A 21664-nucleotide genomic window follows, 5' to 3' on the forward strand; every position below is an offset into this window, starting at 1 on the left:
TTCTCTACAAATACTAGTGCTTGGTGTGTTACTTCTCTTCGGAGCAGCTTCAGACTGTTCTGATGGCTCTTCCACCTGCACGTAGAGCCGGGGTAGAGAATTACACAGTGTGTGAAGTAGCAGGGGACTTGCAATGTGGTTTGTAGGCAGTGAAGGAAGATTACGGGCTCTGCTGCTAAGCCGAGACCACCACTTTTTTCTAACCCAGTGAAGAACAAAGTGGGAGCACACGGATTAGGAATGGAAAACATTGGAAAGAGAGGATTATAGTGCATTACATTAATTGCAATAGGAGCTTAGAGCTGGGCTTGCCGAAGACATTATTAAATAATGCACGAAAAGGATGCTGGCATATCTGTCAAAAGTCCCACTGGAATACATATTGTAATAACAGTGTTTGCACCAATTGCTGAGTTATTTTCTTCACCAAATTTTCCTCAATAGGGATTTTTTAAATCACATTTTCCTATCTGGAGCAAAAAATACTTTCTTGGCTTCACATTAATGTTCCCAGAACAAGTTTCATGCACTAAAATGCAGAACAGGCGGAAAGAGGTCAGGGAAGCCCACGTGAATGAAGATACACTTATGAGATATACATTAATAATAATAATAATAATAATAATAATAATAAATATATCGCCCTTCATCTGAAGATTTCTTGGAGGATAGAGCAAGGCAGATTCTTTGCTGCTTAATATACCAAAATACTGAGCTATATACTGAAGATAATACTGTTTATTATATCTTCTTCATATCAAGGCAATAGCCTATTATTAAATTAAAAACCTATCCCAAAATAGTTTCAAGCTGGTGTTTCATCACTGGCTGCAAAGGAGGGGGCTTCCACAGACACCCATTATTTTTATCAACACTAATCTGATCACACCTAGCGATCCGTTAAAAAACTTAGGGGGAGAGCTGGGTAGGCCACATATTTCCCCCCGAGAGCGGACCCAAGTTGAGACTGCCCCCTGGGGAACTCCCACCCAAGCCTGCCTGCAATCGGCCGATCTGCAGGCAGGCCTGAAATTCCGCTGATGTGACCATTGCCAAGCCATCAACACCACCCGCCGTTAAAGGTAAGCGGACTTACATTGACGCTTTACCTAATCTGATCACATCTAGCACACATCTTAGCAGGTTTGGAATGCTTAAAGCACTTCAAATATGCTATACTTACAACATGGGCCAGCAACACGGCACCCATGGGTGCACACGTAGCCAGAGGTCTTTGCTGCCCCCCCCCAGCCCCAATCCAATTAGGCATGAAAAAAGGCCTCCAATCAGCTTCAATTATTTGGGGATGATGGGCACTGTACAACACCTGGAGAGCCAGAAGTCAGCCACATTGCCTAAGGCGGGTGTGCGGCCTCATCCAGAAGCTGCTATGACAGGTTGAATATAAGACACAGCCCTTAGAGCGAAGGGTTTATTGTACACCATTTTCAAAACATTTACAGGAAGGCCATTACAAGTAATTTCATGAAACATTTCTGGGAAATTAGCTGCCCGAGCTAAAACAAAGTAAACAAGGAAGTATTCCAGAGACAGGGTCATTTTATGTTAAAAGGGTAGCGGCGGCGACCTTGGAGAACTGCTACTCGTTGCCAGATTTTCACTTTAACCACGTTTTTCAGAAGGAAGGAAAAGGCTTGCTCCATTTAGTCCATCAGTGACACAGCATATTCAAAATGAAAAAAAGGAAAAGGACTACTTGATGTATTTCTCCATGAACTTTTTGTGAAATTCAGACCGCAGCGTGTCATTGACGAATCTTTTGTCCTTTTTCATCTCATCGACTCCCTTTGCACAGTTCTTGAAGACCACGTCATCGTCCCATCTAAATCCAGGAGAATCAAAATATGTTAACCATATTAAAGAGAAAATGTGTGACATCACAAGACAAAAGGTAAGGAGCGTTAATCCATGCTATAGTGCAATATCCACCAGCCACAGCCAGCAGGGCCAGTGACTTGTGGGGCTGTGCACTGGACTTGATGTGATTCATTAGATATCTATGCTGATTTTTATTCACATGAATCACAAAGTGGCTTAGCAAACAATAAACAACATAATAGAACATCACAAATCATATAGATCAATTAACAAATCATCAGTAAAATATTACAATTCATAAAACACTATTAAAACAAATGAGGAAAACCGCACAATTGCAAATATATATATATATATATATATATATATATATATATATATATATATATATAATATTATAGGATTCACAAAGTACTACAGCATTCATAATCCATAAGATAATATTAACAACGTTAAAAAAAAGCAACCAAAAACTAAACTTAAGCATACAATTAACATTCATGTAAAATATTCTGGAACTGTGAAATTGTGGAGAAGTTGGGAACAAGTAATTTAGGTGGACATCCCTATGTAAAGCAAGCAGCTCCATACCTTCTCTTCACTTTGAAGTTTGCCTGAGGCTGAACTGGACCAGTGAGGTTCAACAAAGGGTTCCCACTCAGGATGTTCTCCATCCGTATCCTCTCCTCTTCAGCTTTCTGCTCTAGTTCCTGGCAAGGTGAGAAAAAGATGGTCCGTGAGCTATAACATAGACCCTATTTTCTGTTCCACCTGATTTTGAGGAAGCTGGGGACTTGGCCACATAAAATTCCCAACCATCTTATCCAGTCTATTTAGGTTTCTCTTTTCTGTTTTTCCTTCTTGCAGTACCAGGTTTTAAATTAAAGGCAGCTGTCACCATTACAGTGCTGAAAACAAACACACGGCAAATACTGGCTCGGTGTGCACAACGAAACTGCTCTGGGGTTTTGGCTTTATGTATTCCCGAGCTTGGAACAATAAAGTCAAAACAATGGAGGGCTGATCTTCAGATTTCCCCACAGCAGGGCATGGTTATCTCTTGATATGAATTCTCTAGGAAGGGCAGGGAAGGCTGTAATGGAGGTGGTATCACTCTGCACATCAAAGAGGGCACTGAGTCCAGAAAGCTAGAAATCTCTCACCCACAAGCCTGGTTTGTTTGTCTGTATGGAAACCTGTGCATCTTCCTACATGCAGTTCCTTGTTGCCCATGGCGACCAAGCCAGGGCTTAAATATATATGGCAGATCTTCTGCATTAATAGATTCAGGACCAGCAGAACATTCTAGAGGGGCCACATGCAAAAGAATACTGGACAGCAATGATTAAGGCAGCTTGAAACATTGAAAGGGATAACTAGAGCTGGCAAGGGAAACAGAACGATTAATACCATAATGAAAACCAAAAGGCAGCCGCATAGGGTTCTCCATCTTAAACAGCTTCTACTGGCCTCTAGTGGCATCAAACAGTCATTTCTGGAAACTGTTTTCTGTAGCACTTATATACAGCGGGGTGGGGGTGGGGGTGGAAAACTGGATCCTGACATCCCCCAGCCCTCACGGGGCACTTGGGAAGGTGGGTGGGAGCTGCCCATCTGTCAATCACCTGGCGTCACCATGACATCAGGTGAAGAGTTTTCCTTTCATTCCTTGGCTTGAATTAAAGCCAGTTTGCAAAGGAACAGAACGTTCCCTTTGCCAATGTGGTTTAAACTGCACAGGGAAAGGAAGTGCAAAAACAGAGCAAGACCTGCTTTGCGGAAGGATCAGCTATAGTATGGAGCCCCTAGTTGCCACAAGCCAGGCTTGGCAAGAAACAACAGAATGTTCACTCTATGGCTTCCAATCCATTTGGCCTGAGGGCTGGAGGTTCTCCCCTGAAGCTACACGGTAGCACCATTCTGCTCTGATGTAAAGTAACCAGGGCTAAGACTTCACTTTGGAGATCAGTGGATTACCCAAAAAGGGGACGGGGGTCATTAAAACTATTTCTGACATAACAAAATCACGTACAGCATGTGTCCATTAATGTTGTTGGTTGCTTGAAAGGCTAATTGCTTTGAAGTATTCAGGCAGGGATTTAACACACACACACTTTGAAAGCTATACAAGTCATTAGCAGCGTAATGGCTGCAGAAACACCTGGCTTGCAGAAAGCTCCAGATTAGGTCCCTACATTGGCCCATTTAACCTGCAGAGACCTCTGCAGGTTAAATGGGCCAATGACCTGCCTATGGCAGATTTTATAATAAGAATGAAAAGATGCTTACCTTTCGGGCCTGCTCCTCAGCCCGCTCCTTCTTGATCTTTTCTAGCTCAGCTAAAAGAGCAGCTGTGTCATCGTCACTCTCTTCATCATAGTCCTCATCTTCATCCTCCTCCTACAGATGCAGCAAAGTTTTAGCAAACACTGTCCCATCTCCTACCCACCATGGAAACTTAGGCAGAACTTTATGCGTAGCATTACACACAACAGCATCCTATTTCCAACACAACGGATCAGGTGAACCTCCACATGAATGTCTTACACAGACATTTTTGCACCTTGCAATTTCCATAGGCCCATGTGATGTGCCAATATACTGCCACGTGTGCTGCATACAAGGTTTTAAGTTTAAGCACACCAGTGCAGTGCTTCAAGACTGACCTGTGTTGCCTAAGCTTACTAGCCAATGACAAAATGCTCCATCAGCACATCTTGTCAGTTTCCTCAAAATTGACAGTATAAAAATCATCCTCTCCTCTCTACATCCATATGACTGTACCATTTTAAAATGAAATGACTGTTCCTCTAAAATTCAGGCCTGCCCACCGCACAGTGTGTGGCCCATCAGTTAAGTACTGTCAGGCAAAACAGGTGCCTGACAGCCCATATATCATAGAATTCCACAGTCCTAGACAGGCAGACAGGTCAGAAGACTTATGGAGCCCCAGGTGGCTTGCAATGCACAGCTGTCAGGCTGCGTTTGCCGTAGCTGATCACAAGTTGCACATGGCTATCCCAAAGAGGGCCTGCAGAAGGCGTGGGAAACCTGTGGCCCTCAGATGTCATTGGGCTCCAACTCCCATCAGCCCCGGCCAGCATGGCCAGTGGACGAGGCTGACACAACCTGCAGCTGGACAACAGGTTCCTCTCTATTGCCCTAGAGAGGCACCCCATGTTTCTGATGTTTAAGCAAGGAGAAGGATTGTGCCAATAAAGGATGAATGAATGAGTTTTGTCAACACTTCAGACTCTGATATTAGAAAGACTGTGTGTCACAGTTCCACTAACGGACTACTATTCTAGAGCAGGGTTGTACCCATCAGGGTTTTTCTGCTGGTGGAAAGCACCTTGAGCCACTTTTGGCTTCCATCAATAGATCAGGGATGTGATTTTCACCAACTCCCCCTTCCCACTCTATCTGCACCAAGGGCTTGGGGAAAATCAACAAAAATCGCCTTCCTCCCTGTTCTGATGAAGGAAACCTCTGTCAAAGCAAAACAAGGATGCAACCAGCCACCCAATGTAGCTGAGTGGAAATATTAAAGTGGCAAAAACTTGTTTTCACTTTTTTGATGAAGTTTTTATTGGTGTCCCAACAAGAACCTTGCTACTGATTTTTCAAGCATCTGTTTTTCTGTCCAGCAAATACTGTTTCCCAACATCCAATAATACATACGTCAGTCAAAGGATCATCTGCATCCAGGTTAGCTGCAGGGATCTGATCTAGCCGGGGTTTCTTAGACACAGAAGAGGACGTTGTGTGCTCTGGGGGGCAAACACAGGAAAAACCGTGAGAACTTGCGTGACCAACAGCAATAAAAGAAAAGCGAGCGAAACATAGAGAATCACCAACACTAAGCTTACTGCGAACCCAAATGCAAAAATAAAATAGAATTACTAGAAGCATATGAATCTTTTGCCAACACAAACCAGTGTTAAGTCATTTGTTGCATGTACAACCCTTCCTGGCATCATCTCACTCTCGGATCAAACTCCTTCAGATGTCTAGGGAAAGCCACATTAAGGAGACAGACTTGGCTTGATCCTTGCTTTTTGGAAGAAGGTCTCAAAAGCTGAGGAGAGTGTAATACTTCTCTCTTCTACTGCTTTGTTTTGCAATTTGCTCTCAGCTGGTTTCTCCTATTAAGCTCATGGTACCCTTAACATTAGGGAAGCGGGTCGACTTGCCGATCAAAAGGTCGGCGGTTCGAATCCCCACAATGGGGTGAGCTCCCGTTGTTCGGTCCCTGCTCCTGCCAACCTAGCAGTTCGAAAGCACAAAAGCCCGGCGGGAAGGTAAACGGCGTTTCCATGCGCTGCTCTGGTTTGCCAGAAGCAGCTTCGTCATGCTGGCCACATGACCCAGAAGCTGTATGCCGGCTCCCTCGGCCAATAAAGCGAGATGAGCACCGCAACCCCAGAGTCGGTCATGACTGGACCTGATGGTCAGGGGTCCCTTTACCTTTACCCATAACATTACCCCATCTGAGGAGCAAATTTGCCAGGCAGGGATCTATGTGGTGAGGGGATCTCTCCTGATCTTCCAATACTTGCACTTTTAAAAATGGGTTTAATGCAGGTTTTAATGATGTGAACTGCTTCCAGACTTTCCTCATAATAAGAATTATAAAATATTTTCATTTGAATTTTTTTTATATTTTAGATTTTTTTTAAAAAAAATGCCTACATACAATTCCTTGCTGCCTACGGGTACCCAGCAAGTGCTTAAATGCTTAATTCTACTTGGATTACTTGGATTAACTTTTGTTGAATGACCTGGAACTGTCCTTAATACACAACGTGATTCCCCAGCAGCCTGCAAGTCACAGCCTGACCTCCCCTCCGAAAGGGAAAATAATCTGCCAAAACAACACAGACCTCGCGCAGGCCTGTCTCTGTTCTTCTCCCTCACGACAACTCTCTCCCTCTCCTCCAGTTCTCTCCTGAAGTCACGGTTGCGTACCTCTTCGGGGGCATCCTGGGTGGTTTGTCTGAAACAAGAAGCAAGTGCAGAAGCTGAAGGGAAGGAATTATCCACATACAGCTGACGCATTACAGTTGCTGTGACTATGAGAGGCGAAACATTCCTAACAAATATCACCTCAGCCAAATGCTCGTCATTTTACTTATTACAAATCACTAACCCACTCTGAAGACTTCTAGAGCACCTCAACACATTTAAAAGGAATAATCGGATGCTTAAAACAACAGAGAATAAGCTTTTAAAAAGAAATAAAAACTGGTGGCAGTTGAGTCTCCCTGGCAAAGGCATTCCAGGGCTAGGAGCCACCACAGAAAAGGGGCAGGGAGACATGGAGAAGGGCCTAAGAGAATGAAGGAAAGCATAGCATTTCAGGTTCCCCATATGCCAAGCTGAATTGGGCTTTGAAAGCTGCTGTTTTATGGCAAATAGGTCACCAGGGGGCAATGTCTGTCAGCTTCCTCCTCCTCAGTCCCAGTGTTGCTCAACAGGGAGGAAGATGAGGACAACCCTAGATTTAGCTAGCTCTGTCTACAGCTCCAACCCTGTTCACTGCTGGTCTCCATTCTTTATGCTCTATCACTTCCAATGGGCAACAGCCACCACTGGCCTTTAAGGTTAAGGGCCAGTACCAGAACTAGCAAAGTGGTACTAGGCAAGCTATTATTCTTGCAGCTTCAACCCACTTCTACAGTATGGAGATAATGACACTGCCCAACATTATCAGTAACTGCAAGTTTTCAGCACTGATTTGGAAGCAGATCCCTTCAAATTACAGGTGCTATTATAACCCCACAGTACACATGAGGGATAGGGAAGCCGAGGAAAAGGTCCCAAAAAGCACAGCAGCCAAAAATCAGTCAGATTTTTTACTGGGCCTCACGATGAGCCTGTTGTTAGTTTAAACTGCATGCTCGTACCCATCTGGTTGTGGAAGATGCTTTGCCCTTATTGCCCATTTGTGAAGTTCTACGAGAATTCTGAGATGGCCGTAAAGTGGTGGGAAACCTCTGGACTGCAAGCCTAATTAGACTCAGCATGCTGACCCATTTGGCTCATGGGGCCATTTTGGTCAGCCAAAACCCACCTCCCATATACCTGGTGCCATATATGACATCAAGTGCAGGGCAGGTGAAGATATGGTTTGGCTGAAAGCAGAATTTATAGGAACCATCGAGCAGCTGATTGCTGTGGCTTGCAAAGTGCTGTTCCTCTACCCGTGCAGTTCTTCAAACTGCTCAGATAAAGAAAAATGGGTCACTGGTGGTCAAGTGATTGACAAGCCATTTGACACCCTTCTGTCAAAACTGGTCTGCAAGGGTGGGGGTGGCATGGATCTGTATCCGATTCTCCACCCTTCCAACAGAGTTAGTTTTGCGAAGACGTCCACAAAAGTTAATCGCTCACACAAATTGCAAAGAGTTTGTCTGCCCACCTGCACAGCATTTGTGCTATGCTGATAGCCAGAAAGAAAACAAATAATGAAATCACTTTTAGTTTGCAAATGTTTTCCTGCAGCAAATTCTACCCGCCAAAGGGACAGAAAAAACTATTCCCTGATAAAGACAAAATAAACACTGCAGAAAACAGCCCCCACAAGAAACGTAAACTGTTACCTGTATTTGATTTTAGTATGAGAGGGAAGATCTCGGCTGGAATATTGTTTGGAGAGCTGACTTAAGTCACCTTCTCCTTTCCCTCTCCCTCCTCTTGCAGGTTCAAATGTTGGTCTAGCTGCAGTAGTCATCTTTAATACTGTGAGATCAAATGCACATCATGGATGGATGCTAGAGCCTGCCAGAGCAAAAAAAGCAAAAAATCTAAATCAACATGCATAGCAAGCCTTATTACCACACACTGCAGTCCCACATAAAATCACTCCTCTGCGGCAGCTATTACATTAAAAAAAAAAAAAGATAGCTGCTTATGATGCATTGAGTACCATGCACAATTTGGTCCTACGAGCCTAGGCAGCAAATCAGGAAGGCCCTGCCTTAATTCTCACCTCTACTATAACCTCACTACTTGGACTTTAACAAGCCATTCTGCAATAAACCTCAACACCACACTCATGTGGTAATGATGGCGACAGTACTGACATACCTGAGAGTTAGTCAACTGGGTGCCGTCCAGATGTTGCTGGACTCTCATCAGCCCTACCCAACACAGCCAAAGGTGATGGGAGTTGTAGTCGACAGAACTGGACTACAGTTGATGGGCGCCAGGTTGGCTGCTCCTACCTTACAGGGCTGCTGTACGGCATTCAACTGGATAACATGGGCACTGCTTGGAGCACCTGAAAACGCTAAGTGGACATTGAGCATCACCTCCTTACCCTTACATTTCGTGTGCTCTGGTTTCCGTCACGGTGTCCCATTGCACCAGAAGTGGTTTAGTCATGACCCAGAAAGCTGTCTGTGGACAAACGGTGGCTCCACTGGCCTGAAAAGTGATATGAGTGCCGCAATGCCATAGTCGCCTTTGACTGGACTTAACCATGCAGGGGTCCTTTACCTTTACCCTTACATTACGGCATAGGAACGGAGGCAATACTCTTCCATTCACTCCTACTATTCTGCATTGATTCACCGAATAATCCATTAAATTGATTTGCTGCGATCCCCTCGTCATAGCTGTCAACTTTCCCCCCTTTTAAAGGGAAATTCACTTCTTCCGAATAGGATTCCTCGCAAGAAAAGGGAAACGTTGACAGCTATGCACCTCGTTGTCATGTACTGCAAAAGGACATGCTTGGCATTTTAACCCCCTGAACCTTTAGTGCGACCCGCCTTTTCCCCGCTTATATTTGTACAAAGAAACGGTAATAGCTGTCCTGAGGCGGCTTTGATACTGAAAAAAAAAATCTGATTCTTAAAAAAAATGAAGCCACGGTCTCCCTGCCCGACCTAAACTACCGGCGTCTCCTGCTACGCCAGGGGAGCCCTGCTGGGCCAGGCCAAAGGCCCGTCCGAGGCCCCCGTGTCCCCCTGTTCTCACCCATGGGCCGCCCAGGAGTCAGGACCTGAGGCCTCCCGCTCCTGCGAACCCCGCCAAAGGGCGCTCGGAGGCACGGAAGCCGCGACAGGGGAGCCACGGGCAGCTTCCAGCCTCCGAAGGCGCCGCTTCCCCCGCCCGAAAGGCTCACCGGCTGCTCCCTCCTCACGGGCACCAGGGCGGCGCGGCCACTAGGCCGGCAGATCCGTCGCAACCTCCGCACTCCCGGGAGCCACCGCGCCCAAGGCCGCAGGTGCGCGCGCAGACCCCGAAGCCATAGAAAATCCACAGGCTAGAAGGACGCGCCGCTCTAGTTTCCGGTTTAAATAAATAAATAAATCGCGTCGCTCTGGGCATAAGCACGTCTATGGTCGCGCGATGGCTAGGCTGCGCGCGGCTTCAACGTTCGCCTCATGTCTCCTGGGAAGAAATGGAGAGCAATCCAAGAGGGAGGTGGGGCTGGAGACAAGACTCAGGAAGGCTGAGGATACCATAGAGATGGAGGTAGAACGTCTCCGCTCCCTTTTTTTCCCCTTTCCGTTGCGCAAAATGGCGGCGGCCAGTTGGAAACCGGAAGTTCCGGAGAGGCGCGCTTTGCTACGCTTCTCGTAGACTTCCGCCCTCGAGGACAAGGCAATGGCGGGAGTCGGGATAAGCAACGGTCCGGTTACGTCACGCGGCTTAGGATGCCCCGCCCATAAAGGGGCGGCGCCTGGTCGGAAGCGAGATGATTGCTCCCCGTGAGTTTCTGTTGCCATGGTGATGGAGCGAGGCTGGAAAGGCTCGAAAGGGAGCAGTTTCTGGAGCAGAGCAAGGGGCTTCTGAGTGTGTGCAGAGTTCTTTTCCCACTCCGCTCCGTAAAGATAATCTGCCGTCACGTGCTTGGACTTGCGGGGCGTCGCTTCATAAACCACTTGCCTTTCTTCTTCTCTTTTTTACGGAATTGAAGGATAGCTGTGCTGGTCCCACCAGTCAGGGCACCTCGGGGGCCCCGACAGCTTTTCTTGAGCTACGGGGACAGTGGTTTCCACTTCCAAACCTTCGTGACTCAACAGCTTCTTTTCACAGTAAAAATCAACAAGTTTTATCCCACTTTTCCCCTGTTCAGTGGTTCAAAGAAAGCTTTAAAAATCTATATCTGAAATGCTAAAAGTCATGTTAAGCCACGAGAGGTCCTCAGGGAGCTGCAGAACTCACCAGAATCACTGAGGTGCTGTAAGGTGTTACAGTGGTACCTCGGGTTAAACATGCTTCAGGTTACATATGCTTCAGGTTACAGACTCCGCTAACCCAGAAATAGTACCTTGGGTTAAGGACTTTGCTTCAGGATGAGAACAGAAATCGCACGGCGGTGGCGCTGCAGCAACGGGAGGCCCCATTAGCTAAAGTGGTGCCTCAGGTTAAGAACAGTTTCAGGTTAAGAACGGACCTCCGGAACAAATTAAGTATGTAACCAGAGGTACCCCTGTAAAGACAAACCACGAGGTCTGTCTGGGGACCAGGGGCTTGTCCACATTTGAGTATTATTTAGCTATTTTATTATTATTATTATTACTATTAAATTAAATTTATATACCACCCGTCATTCAAAGATTATAGAGCATTTTGCAACACTTTAAATTAATGGCTAAATTCACAGCCCCCATTCAGATTAGACTGGAGTAGTCCACATCTGCATGTATTTGAATTTGTAAATATTCTGGGAAGCAACTTCAGTCTTTCTTTGGGGTCCCTTCAGGCAGGTCCCAAACCAACTGATGACAAGAAAGGAGATTCTGGCTAAACATCAGGAGTAACTTTCTGTTCAACAGTGGAATGGACTCCCTCGGAAGGTGGTGGTCGGCCCTCATGCATGTTCACTTTATCAAATCTGGCCCTCTTTGAAAACAGTTTGGGCACCCCTGGGCTAAGATGACCCCCGGGGTTCCTTCCAGCTCTACAATTCTATGTTTCTGTGAACCAACTGGGAAGGAGTGAAAGGCTTAGGTGGGGCTGGTAGAGCATGTGCTTTGCGTACAAAAACCCCCAAGTTCAGTTCCTGCTATTTCCAAGACTTGGTCCGGAACCCTAGACCAAATTCACGATATACTTCCAAAGCATCATGATACCATTTAAAACACTTTAAACAGTGGTTTAACAACAAATCCCTCTTCAAATTGAAATATGTTACTTGCAGCTTTGTGAGGGGAATAGGGGTCTTCTAACAACTCACAGTACCCAGAATTCTTTGGGGAAAGCCATGTGTGTTTAAAGTAGTGTCATAGTATTTTAAATAGATGGTGTGAACGTGGCCCTAGACAGCTGCTACCAGTCAGGGTAGACAGTAGTGTGCAAGATGTTCCTACTTATTTTAACTTTTCATTAGTAGAGCAAGTCTGCGGTGGCTGCCTAGATTAAAAATCCAAGCTTTTCATTTCAGGGCATTGATGGTCTTCATAGAATCGTGATGCTCCTACTATCAGCTCTTCCATTTCTTTGGGCTCCGTTTAGTTCTCATGTATACCTATATTTACCAGTTTATGTTATGCTTCTGATAAAGTGGCTAGAATCTGCACTACCAAGGTTTATGCAACATTACTCTGTTAATTAAGGGGCCACAAGTCTATCAAGGTGTGGGTATCGTTTTTGCTGCAGCCAACTTACTGAAGTTCATGTTATAAATTGACATCTTTCAAATGCTTCCACCCAGCAAAAATATGCAACTGTGCATACCGGAATAGTTAAGTGGAAGGCGGGGACCTTATCAAGGTTTTCTTTTTTCCTCCTGATTTGCCACTTGTAGAAGGAGCAGTCAGAAATGTTCCTGAGGAGGAGTGGTAAGGAAAGAAGCTGTCCGTCCAGTTCATAACCTGCAACTTGAGTCCCACCCTTTCAGCAATGTCTCTCTTCCAGACCTGTCCCAGAATTGAACACGTGTGTGTGATACAAAAGATGCATGCCCAGTCTTGCCTTCTGTAGAAACTTGGAAGGGATTTGACACTTGTTTCGGCAACAGTAAATATTAAAGCTATGTCAAATGCTAAATCTCCCATTTGTTGCCAGGTATTTCCTTCTGGCAAAGAGAATCAAAGTAACACCTCATTCCACATTAGGGCTTGCACAGAGGGTGTGATCTATAACAAAATCCTTTATTTAATAGGCTTAAGATAACAATGGACGGTTGTGATGATGTTCTGGCACTACAGACACGGTGCTCTGCGTTTACAGTCAACAGCAAGGAACACGCAACTGAGATTCAAATTGGAGAAAGTTTGCACCCAAGGCCCCTCTCCCTTGGATTCTAATGCAGTAGATTTTGGGTTTTTCCTAAAGAATAAGATACAAAGATGCAACCATTTGAACAGTTGGTATGAGAGAATCCAGATGATATTCCACCTCCTGGTGCGTGTTGGCATCTGTCTGTCTCGGGAGACAATGGAGGAGTGGGCCTTTGGGGGTGGAGTCAAACTTTTGGAAGGTTGCAGCGCCTGCTGTGGCTGGAGAGACCGATATTGGAGAAACATGTTTTGTTACAGCTGGGGCAGATGAAGGTGTCTGGTTGTGTGTATCCTCTGGGAAATGGCGTGTTCCCAGTGCTTCTGAGTTACTGGCCAAATAGGATTGTATAAAATACTGGGCTTGCTGAAGAGCCACTGATCCTAAGATAAGAAAACACCCACACACCATATATTCCCTCATTTTGTCCCCCTGACCAATAGAAACAGATACACCCTGCCTTGTTGCCACCTGCTTATCCTGTATATATCTATCAAAATATTACGCAAAATGCCATTAAGTTTCCATGTTCTCCACTGATCATGGAAACTTTATGACATTTTGTAATCCCGAAGCTGCCATAGAGCAATTCCAGTTCATGGGTGGGGAATGCAATTCAGTATTGTTGGGCTCAGTACCCTTTGCAGGATTAAAAGTCGAAACGCCAATTCTGTTTCTTCTGGTTACGCTTCTGTGTTTCCTTTCACCTAAGGAATAAGTGCAAGGAGTTGTTTGAGGGTGGGGTTGGGTGAATATTTGTAGCCAGCCTACCAAACTGGCTCCGAGTGGTCAAGATGAAAGAGGGTTCAAAGACTATTTGCAAGCTTTACTAGCCTGACTCTTGGCAAGGCTCCATGCATTCTCGTTGTTCCCTGTCGAACTTCATCACCCGCCTCCTCCCATTCTTGTTCCATCAAGCCTACAGCTGGCAACGAATGAAAGCAAGCTATGAACCCTTCCCATCTCTTGCCTGTTCAAGCCCTGCAAGGGCCAACTGACTTCTCCTGCAACAGTTGAAATATCTCCTTTTCTATGTGGAACAAAAAATTCAGTCCGTCAGTCGCTGATTTTGTTGTAGCAGGCTGCTGAGAAAATTCATGATGACACTGAGGCTGCACGTCTAATATACATGCTTACCTGAGAACAAGTCCCACTGAATGCAATGGGCATTATTTTTTAAAGCAGGTGAGAACTTGCTTGTTTACCACTTGTTCACAATGTTCATTTCTGCATGGATATTACTTGGGCCTTCTGTATGCAAAACAGATGCCTTACAATTGAGTACAATTTATCAAGAGCTCTGGCCTCTGCAGATAAGAGGGCTGCAGTTGGCCTTTTTTTCAGTCCCCAGACATACAAGGGAAGGCAATGTGCTCAGATGCTGGACTGGAAGCTGTTTTCTTGTGCAGAGAAACAGCATAAAGCTCTCTTTGATCAGGAAGCACAGCAAAGCTTTAGGGCAGAAACAAAACATAGCAGGCGCTGAATATTCCAGGACCATCAGAAGCTGAACAGACCACAAACTCCATTTGTGACTATTGCACTTTTATTTTAGACTCTGGAATTAATGGTCTTATAGGGAGATTCTCCTTTAGGCTGCAATGGGCCAACTTCAGGATACACCACCCTGGCTAAATTGGGAGCCCCTCCAGCTCATTCTGCTGAGTGGGGCCCTGGACACGTGCCCTAAATTCCTGCCCTGATGGCACTGCTGCAAAGAGTGTTGAATTGCACATTCTTCTCCTGTTCGCCGTTCTGCTAAACCAACTGGAATGCAATGTCAGAAAACAAACCTCCGAGCAGATTCTTTACCCAGCAATAATATTTGACATTGCGATTGCCCATCTGGTGCGTATCCCTCTGCCAAAAACAGCAAGTTAAACACCGAGGCCGGCTCAATAAATTTTGCTGGACAAGGACGAGGCGATGCCACCCTCCATTCCACAGGCGCCCAATGGATTAGGAGCTGAATCTCAGTTGAAAACAGGCAACAGGGTGGTGCCCTCAACTGCAGTGCTCTTCACCAGATGTTGTTGGACTACGATTTCCATCATCCCTGACTATTGGCTAAGCTGGCAGGGGGTGATGGATGTTGTCGTACAACAGGATCTAGGGACCCAAGATTGAATAACACTGTCCTATTGCACTAGAGGGCAGTAGGCTTGTCTAGGAGCTGCAGGGCATACACAGCTCTGTACTCCAAGAACTCAAAGCTTCTTCCAACCCCATAATATCTGCCGCCTCACTCTGCCCAACGGTAGGGCCTGCTCTAGCCTCAAAGGCTGCCCTTGTGCCAAATTTGTTCTTTGCACTGGTATGCAATCCCAGGCCATTACGCCTACGAGCTAAAGCAATCTGTATGACCCTGCAAGTCAGCCCAGTATTATAATATTAACCCAATTACAGATTGTGATGGAGGGGTGAGTGATAATGGCACCCATAAAAGCAATTGGTTCATTTCTGAGCTGAGCGATTTGCACTTCCTCTTATTATATTATTTCGTTATCTTTGCCAGTTTCCCCAGTGATTCAGAGCTCAGAATGAGAGCTTATACAGAAGATAGACTCTCAAGCCCATCTGCTTCTCGGGCGGATCCTGATCAGGGCAGGCGCCCACATGTGCTTCTCCTTCCTCCTGAGTAGACTCACGTGTTGCCGGCTGGTCACAATGCCAGTGCCCTGAAGCTCACCTCTGGCTTGCCATCTTCTCTGCCCTTGTGGCCATGGGTCTGTGTGTGTGTGTGTTTGACAAAATCCGAGAATCAGCAAGGGTTCCAGGCAACTCCTATGGAGACCTCCAATAGCTCCTCAAGGTTGCTCCTCAGTGTTAGAGGAAAGGGCTATAGCTCAATTATAAGAGCATCTGCTTTGCATGCAGAAGATTCCAATTTCAAACCCAGGCAGGGATGGGAGAGATTCCTGTCTGAAATTCTGGAAAGTCACTGATAATACTGAACCCTATGGACCATGGTTCTGAACTTGGCATTTCTATTCTGATTGTGTGGTGGTCAGCTGGGGAGGCCTGCTCTTCTTCCAAGGAGACCACAGGTTCCAGGTCTGGACCCTGGAAATTATGGTGTTACATGGTGTTCCAGGTGGTCTCTCATCTTACATGAAGCTCCAACTGGCTTCCCACCTGACAAGCTCCACTCCTCCTCAACATCACCATTGCTGAAGTATCAGGTGGTCTCCAACCAACCACATCAGTCAAGATCACAAGCTCATTGTTCATTCTTATAACTGGCAGAAAATACAGCTCCTCGCCTCACACTAGCCCAAAGGGCTTTGCAAATTTTGTGTTCGCTTTGTGACTGATTGAATAATCTGCCAGTGGTGAACATTAGCAAGCTGTAGTCAAGCCAAGACATTGGCTGGCATGTCTGATCTTCCTAGATAGGCAGCCAATGGTACCTAAATGGAGGTCAAAATTACACTGGGCTGTGTATGACAGCAATGGCACGAGGGTTCTCATTAAATTGATTTCACAGGCTGCGCACACATATGACTGGCATGTCTATGAGAAGCCAAAATGACACAGCAATTCCATTTAAACTGCATACCACAAGAGTGTATCCTATGATTTCCTTCTCCCCCCCTCCAGTATCAGTTTGTAAGTCATCTGAAGTCTTTTATGTAATAAGTTGCCAGGCACCTGCTGATGTCAAACCTATTCTGGCTGTGTACACACTCTGCCATCAACACACAATCAAAGCACATTCGCCCCCTCAAAGAATTCTGGGCACTGTAGTTTGTTAAGAGTTGCTGGGAATTGTAACTCTGTGGGGGGTAAACTACAGTGTCCAGAATTCTTTGAGGGTAAGAATATGTTTTAAATAAGGCATAATGTGCTTTTTGCTCAATCATTTGGTTCCTTAGTACTGTACAGAGGACATCATATAAAGCAGATTTGTATTATTAACTTCTGAAGCCCTCTGCTCACGACCTGATAGTACAAAATGGTGCTGGAGGTGTTCGGAATCTCACAGCAGGCAGGCATAGCATGATAATATGAGGTGCAGTCCAGAAAACACTATCTGCTTGAAGCTGATTAAACAACTGGAGATTGGCAGACAAAGATGGCTTTGAGCAGAGCTGTGGCTAACCTTTAGCCCTCTGTATGCTGTACAGGCAACAAACAGGTCCACCTGATGCATGACCCTGCCTGTGTGCATTGCAGGGACCTGGAATTGGCAGGAAAAGGGGAAGTAATGGGGTGGAGCGAGCTTATGCAGCCTCTGCCATCAAGCACAATGACCCGGAAAGCAACCCCCATGCAAATTGGAGGTTGCCTGTACTATGACACCCATCCAGGGCGTAGCTAGGGGGTGGGCCCCCGCCAAGGGCGCAGGTAATGGGGGAGGCACAAAATACCGGTAGGCTTAAAAATATGTCCATAAATATAAATATCGATTCTTGCCTCATAAGAAATGGTTTTAAATAGATGGTGAATTGAATGGGTGGGGTTGGGGGTGGAGGAGAGGCAGAAATAAGAGCTAATTTGTCCGTGGCTAGGGGACACATTCTGAAGGAAATCAGCCCTGAGTGCTCACTGGAAGGACAGATCCTGAAGCTGAGGCTCCAATACTTTGGCCACCTCATGGGAGGAGAAGACTCCCTGGAAAAGACCCTGATGTTGGGAATATTGAGGGCACAAGGAGAAGGGGACGACAGAGGACGAGATGGTTGGATAATGTTCTCGAAGCTACAAACATGAGTCTGACCAAACTGCGGGAGGCAGTGGAAGACAGGAGTGCCTGGCGGGCTCTCGTCCATGGGGTCACGAAGACTCGGACACGACTAAACAACAACAAGGGGACACAATCTGTATGGTTCTGCCAGGGGCGCAAGATCACCTAGCTACGGCTCTCCTCCCATCATCCCTGACTCTGACTATTGGTCATGCTGGCTTGAACTGATGGGAGCTGGATTCTATAACAACAGCTGAAAGGCCATATCGCCCCCCCATTGTTTGTTCCCATACCACTTCCTGCCAAATAGGCTTCCTATTACAATTCTTAAACAGCGCCGTGTAAATAAATTTGACCTCTTCAATATCACTGCCTGCCTTTCTCAGGAGATCATTCACAGATGTTCATCAGGTAACATCTCATTCAGGTGAGCTGATGATGCACATCTACATATGACCTCCTTAAAAAGTCAGGCACAGATGCACAGGTAGAGATCAAAGTTAATTATATGGTGCTGTTTTAAGTTTGCAATGGATGGAAGGCTGCCGCTAAATTGATAGTTTGGGTGCATGCAGGGCAGGTCCAAGGCATTTTTCTGCCCCAGGCGAAGGACACAACTGGCTCCATACCCCATTCCATGTAGAAGAGTCACCGTCAACAGTGGGGATGGGATTGCACCTCCATTGCAACTGGGGCTGCAGGGTAGTTTAGCAGGGCCAATGCACACATGTAACACACATAGCTCTGTCTTCCAGCAGATTGGAATAGCTAGGATGCTTCAGAAGAACAGCCAGGGAGCCCCAACTGCCGCCCTCCCAGCAGCTGCTGCCTGCAGCGGTTGCCTCACTTTGCCCAATGGCAGAGCCGGCCCTGCAGATATGTCTGGTGCAGATGTGGGAATTGTAAATGGTCGATTTAACAAAGGAAAATCACATACCACAGGAGTGAATTGGCATCTCCACCAGTAACATACATAGTGTTCGTGGTTGGTGGTACACGCAGTGGCACTTACCTGACCTGTCACTGACGTCGCTTTGAATTACCAGGAGAGAAAGGGGGAGGATTGAGATGGTGACCAGGTTGCGGCAGTGCAAACACACCAGCAGAATGGTTGGATTGGCTCTGCCAGTGCATCTCCACTGTGCTGACCCCACTCTCCCTCTCTCTCCTGGTAATTTACCATAACTCTGCCTAAGTGTTGCCACCCTGCCCTGCTGACAGCTACTCATACATAGTGATTTGTTAACAGTTTGTAAGTAAGTCGGAATATATATCTTGTCATGTAATAAGTGGCTGTGGGGTTGCTCATGTCAGAAAGGCCGTAGCTCAGTGTTAGAGCATATGACTTGCAAGCAGAAGGTCCCAATCCCTGGCATCTCCAGTAGGGTTGGAACAGACTCCTGTCTGAAAACCTGGAGAGCCGCTGCCAATCAGTACTACGTTAGATGAACCAAAGTTCTGACTCGGTATAAGGCAACTTCCCATGTTCCTATTTCCTGTAATTGGATAGAATTAAAGTGGTTCAAAGCAGACCAGAAATTATTGTGTCACACATCAGTGCTCAGGAGAACATACCTGCAATGCATGGCTGTCCTGAAAATGTGAAATAATAATCTTTGCTCATGTGCAGAGCACACCACGCCAGATTAATCATAATAAACTTCTTGCGTCTCAGATTATAGAGAATTATCTCCCAGGTGTGGAGAAGGATCTGGATACAGACAGGCATAGAGTCCAAACTTTACATTTTAGAAATTTACTGAAAAATCACAAAAAAGCAAGCAAGAAATAATAGCAGGATTTTCCTCCATTTCGCATTCAATACATTTTGAACTTAAGCTAGAGGAGAGACTTGCTGGAAGCGGACCCACACGCATTTTTTTGAAAATACTCTGGAGTCCAAGGGGTATGTTCTGGTGAGAGGGCCAGAGAGGGCCACATTTGATGTTGATGATTTCCATATCTGAAGCTGTCATCTTGAACCAAACATCATCTGACACCCACCTCAAAATTCCAACCATTTGATGGAGGCCACTCAACACAGCTGGGGCCAAGTCACCAGAGGAAAAGTCACTGAGTTATGGGATGCTGTGCAACACACATGCATGCCTGAATCAGCTGTGTTGTGCTGTCACTCAGCACAGGTTACTCATTAATTGCACCGTAATTAATACTTCATTCTTTCTTCCCCACTTGCTTTGATGAGGAATGCAATTAGTGCCAACATCCAAAGTGCCAAGATTGACCCAGCAACCAGTGAAATGAGCAAGGAAGTACTTAGTCTAGAGCTCGGTTCCAGAACGAATCCAGAACTAGACATAAACCATTCACACTTTCTCTGCTGTCATGGGCCCTACCACAGTGCAAGATTCTCTGTGAACAAAAGAATCATTTTTTAAAAAAAGCCCCGGCAGATGCTTGGCATATCTCATTCATTTACATCAAGGAGGGACGTGGGTGGCAATGTGGGTTAAACCACAGAGCCTAGTACTTGCCGATCAGAAGGTCGGCGGTTCGAATCTCCATGACGGGGTGAGCTCCCGTTGCTCGGTCCCTGCTCCTGCCAACCTAGCAGTTCGAAAGCACCTCAAAGTGCAAGTAGATAAATAGGTACCGCTTCGGTGTGCTGCTCTGGTTCGCCAGAAGTGGCTTAGTCATGCTGGCCACATGATCCGGAGGCTGTACACCGGCTCCCTCAGCCAATAAAGCGAGATGAGTGCCGCAATCCCAGAGTCGGCCACGACTGGACCTAATGGTCAGGGGTCCCTTTACCTTTCCCAACCTTCTGAGTTCATCAACCCCTTAAGGAGCTGATAAATTTGTTGTTGACCCAAACCCAAATTCTTAGGAATGAAAAGCCAAGAAGTATCACTATCTAATCTACATTGATTAATCACCGACCATCATAAGCAGGAGTCATAGTATAAATAAATAAATAAATAAATACAGGCAGTTCTCATTGGCAGTAGAGGTGCACTCTGTACATGCCTATGCTCTTTATTCATGACAAAACATTTTGGCACCTGAGGTGAACCACAGAATTGCACCTTCCTCTCACCAGGGAAGAAAGGGTGGGGAAAGATCTACGTCAGGAACGAGGGAGGGATAAAAATATACATTAGGATCTGCTGCCTGAGGCAGTCACCTTACCAGACCTTATGGTTGGGCCGGGCCTGTTCCTGAGATACATAGTTCCTAATTAAATTATTCACACTATACATCATAAACATTTTCCCCATTTTGACCCCCTTTCAACCTCTAGGTCTTTCTTCACCCCTGCGCAGCTCTATTGACCACAGGGGGCCAAGCCTGACCACTTTGGGAAATGCTGATTTAGAGCACTTGACCCCACTTTTCAGCCCAAAAACCTCACGGTGAGGCTTACAAGCAATGAATTAAATAGGGCGTATTAAATTTATCAACTTTTGAATTCCGAACAGGCCGAGTGCTGAAAAGTTGTAATATGGCTTGGGAATTCAAAATATATTCTGGTTAAACTAATATACTGTGGTTTTGCTTTGTAAGTAAAATTGCACAGAAATCATTAAAATAATTGCCAGTTTTGCAGTTATGATGATGATGATGATGTAGCATTACCTGACATTTTCAGAAGGTAAAATTACAATCCTTTGGTTTCCCAAAAGCAGTTTATGTACTTCTTCATCAGATGTAGACTCACCAAGCTAAATGTTGTCCAGTCACACAAATAATAGCAATTTGAATTCTTCTCCTGCAAGAACTTATAAACAATATAGTCTCTGCCTGCACACACACCTCACAAAAGGAAAAGCGGATTGGGAGGACTGCAAGGGGGCAGGGAGCAAAGTCAACTCTAGCTTACCCTTCACAGTTACAGTTCCCCGCAACCCTTAATGAACTACAGTGCTCCTAATTCTTTGAGGG

At 45.8% G+C, this 21664-nt stretch overlaps 1 protein-coding gene across 2 annotated transcripts; it reads right to left on the bottom strand.

The window, feature by feature from the left end:
• Positions 1-1418: 1418 nt before the first annotated feature.
• On the bottom strand, positions 1419-10316 carry CWC15 (CWC15 spliceosome associated protein homolog). Of its 2 annotated transcripts, none has more exons than XM_083436882.1 (7): positions 9971-10316; positions 8442-8619; positions 6723-6835; positions 5521-5609; positions 4129-4239; positions 2431-2549; positions 1419-1843 (listed from the first exon to the last, which is right to left on the bottom strand). In XM_083436882.1, the coding sequence occupies exons 2-7, from the start codon at positions 8570-8572 to the stop codon at positions 1714-1716; spliced, it is 693 nt and encodes a 230-aa protein (XP_083293008.1). In that variant the 5' UTR covers positions 8573-8619; positions 9971-10316; the 3' UTR covers positions 1419-1713. The 2 variants fall into 2 exon arrangements, with proteins under 2 accessions (XP_083293008.1, XP_083293009.1); XM_083436883.1 differs by lacking the exon at positions 9971-10316 and adding an exon at positions 9823-9939.
• Between the last annotated feature and the right edge of the window lie 11348 nt (positions 10317-21664).

This window comes from Podarcis tiliguerta (assembly GCF_965153285.1).
Source record: "Podarcis tiliguerta genome assembly, chromosome: 4".
Taxonomy (NCBI): domain Eukaryota; kingdom Metazoa; phylum Chordata; class Lepidosauria; order Squamata; family Lacertidae; genus Podarcis; species Podarcis tiliguerta.

What these genes read in the sequence shown, in the direction of transcription:
- CWC15 (XM_083436882.1), bottom strand. Translation starts at nt 8,572, where the DNA reads ATGACTACTGCAGCTAGACCAACATTTGAACCTGCAAGAGGAGGGAGA. An exon ending in CATACTAAAATCAAATACAG is followed by an intron (nt 6,836 to 8,441) that starts GTAACAGTTTAC and finishes TTCTTGTTTCAG; the next exon opens with ACAAACCACCCAGGATGCCC. An exon ending in CAGATGATCCTTTGACTGAC is followed by an intron (nt 4,240 to 5,520) that starts GTATGTATTATT and finishes CTGCATCTGTAG; the next exon opens with GAGGAGGATGAAGATGAGGA.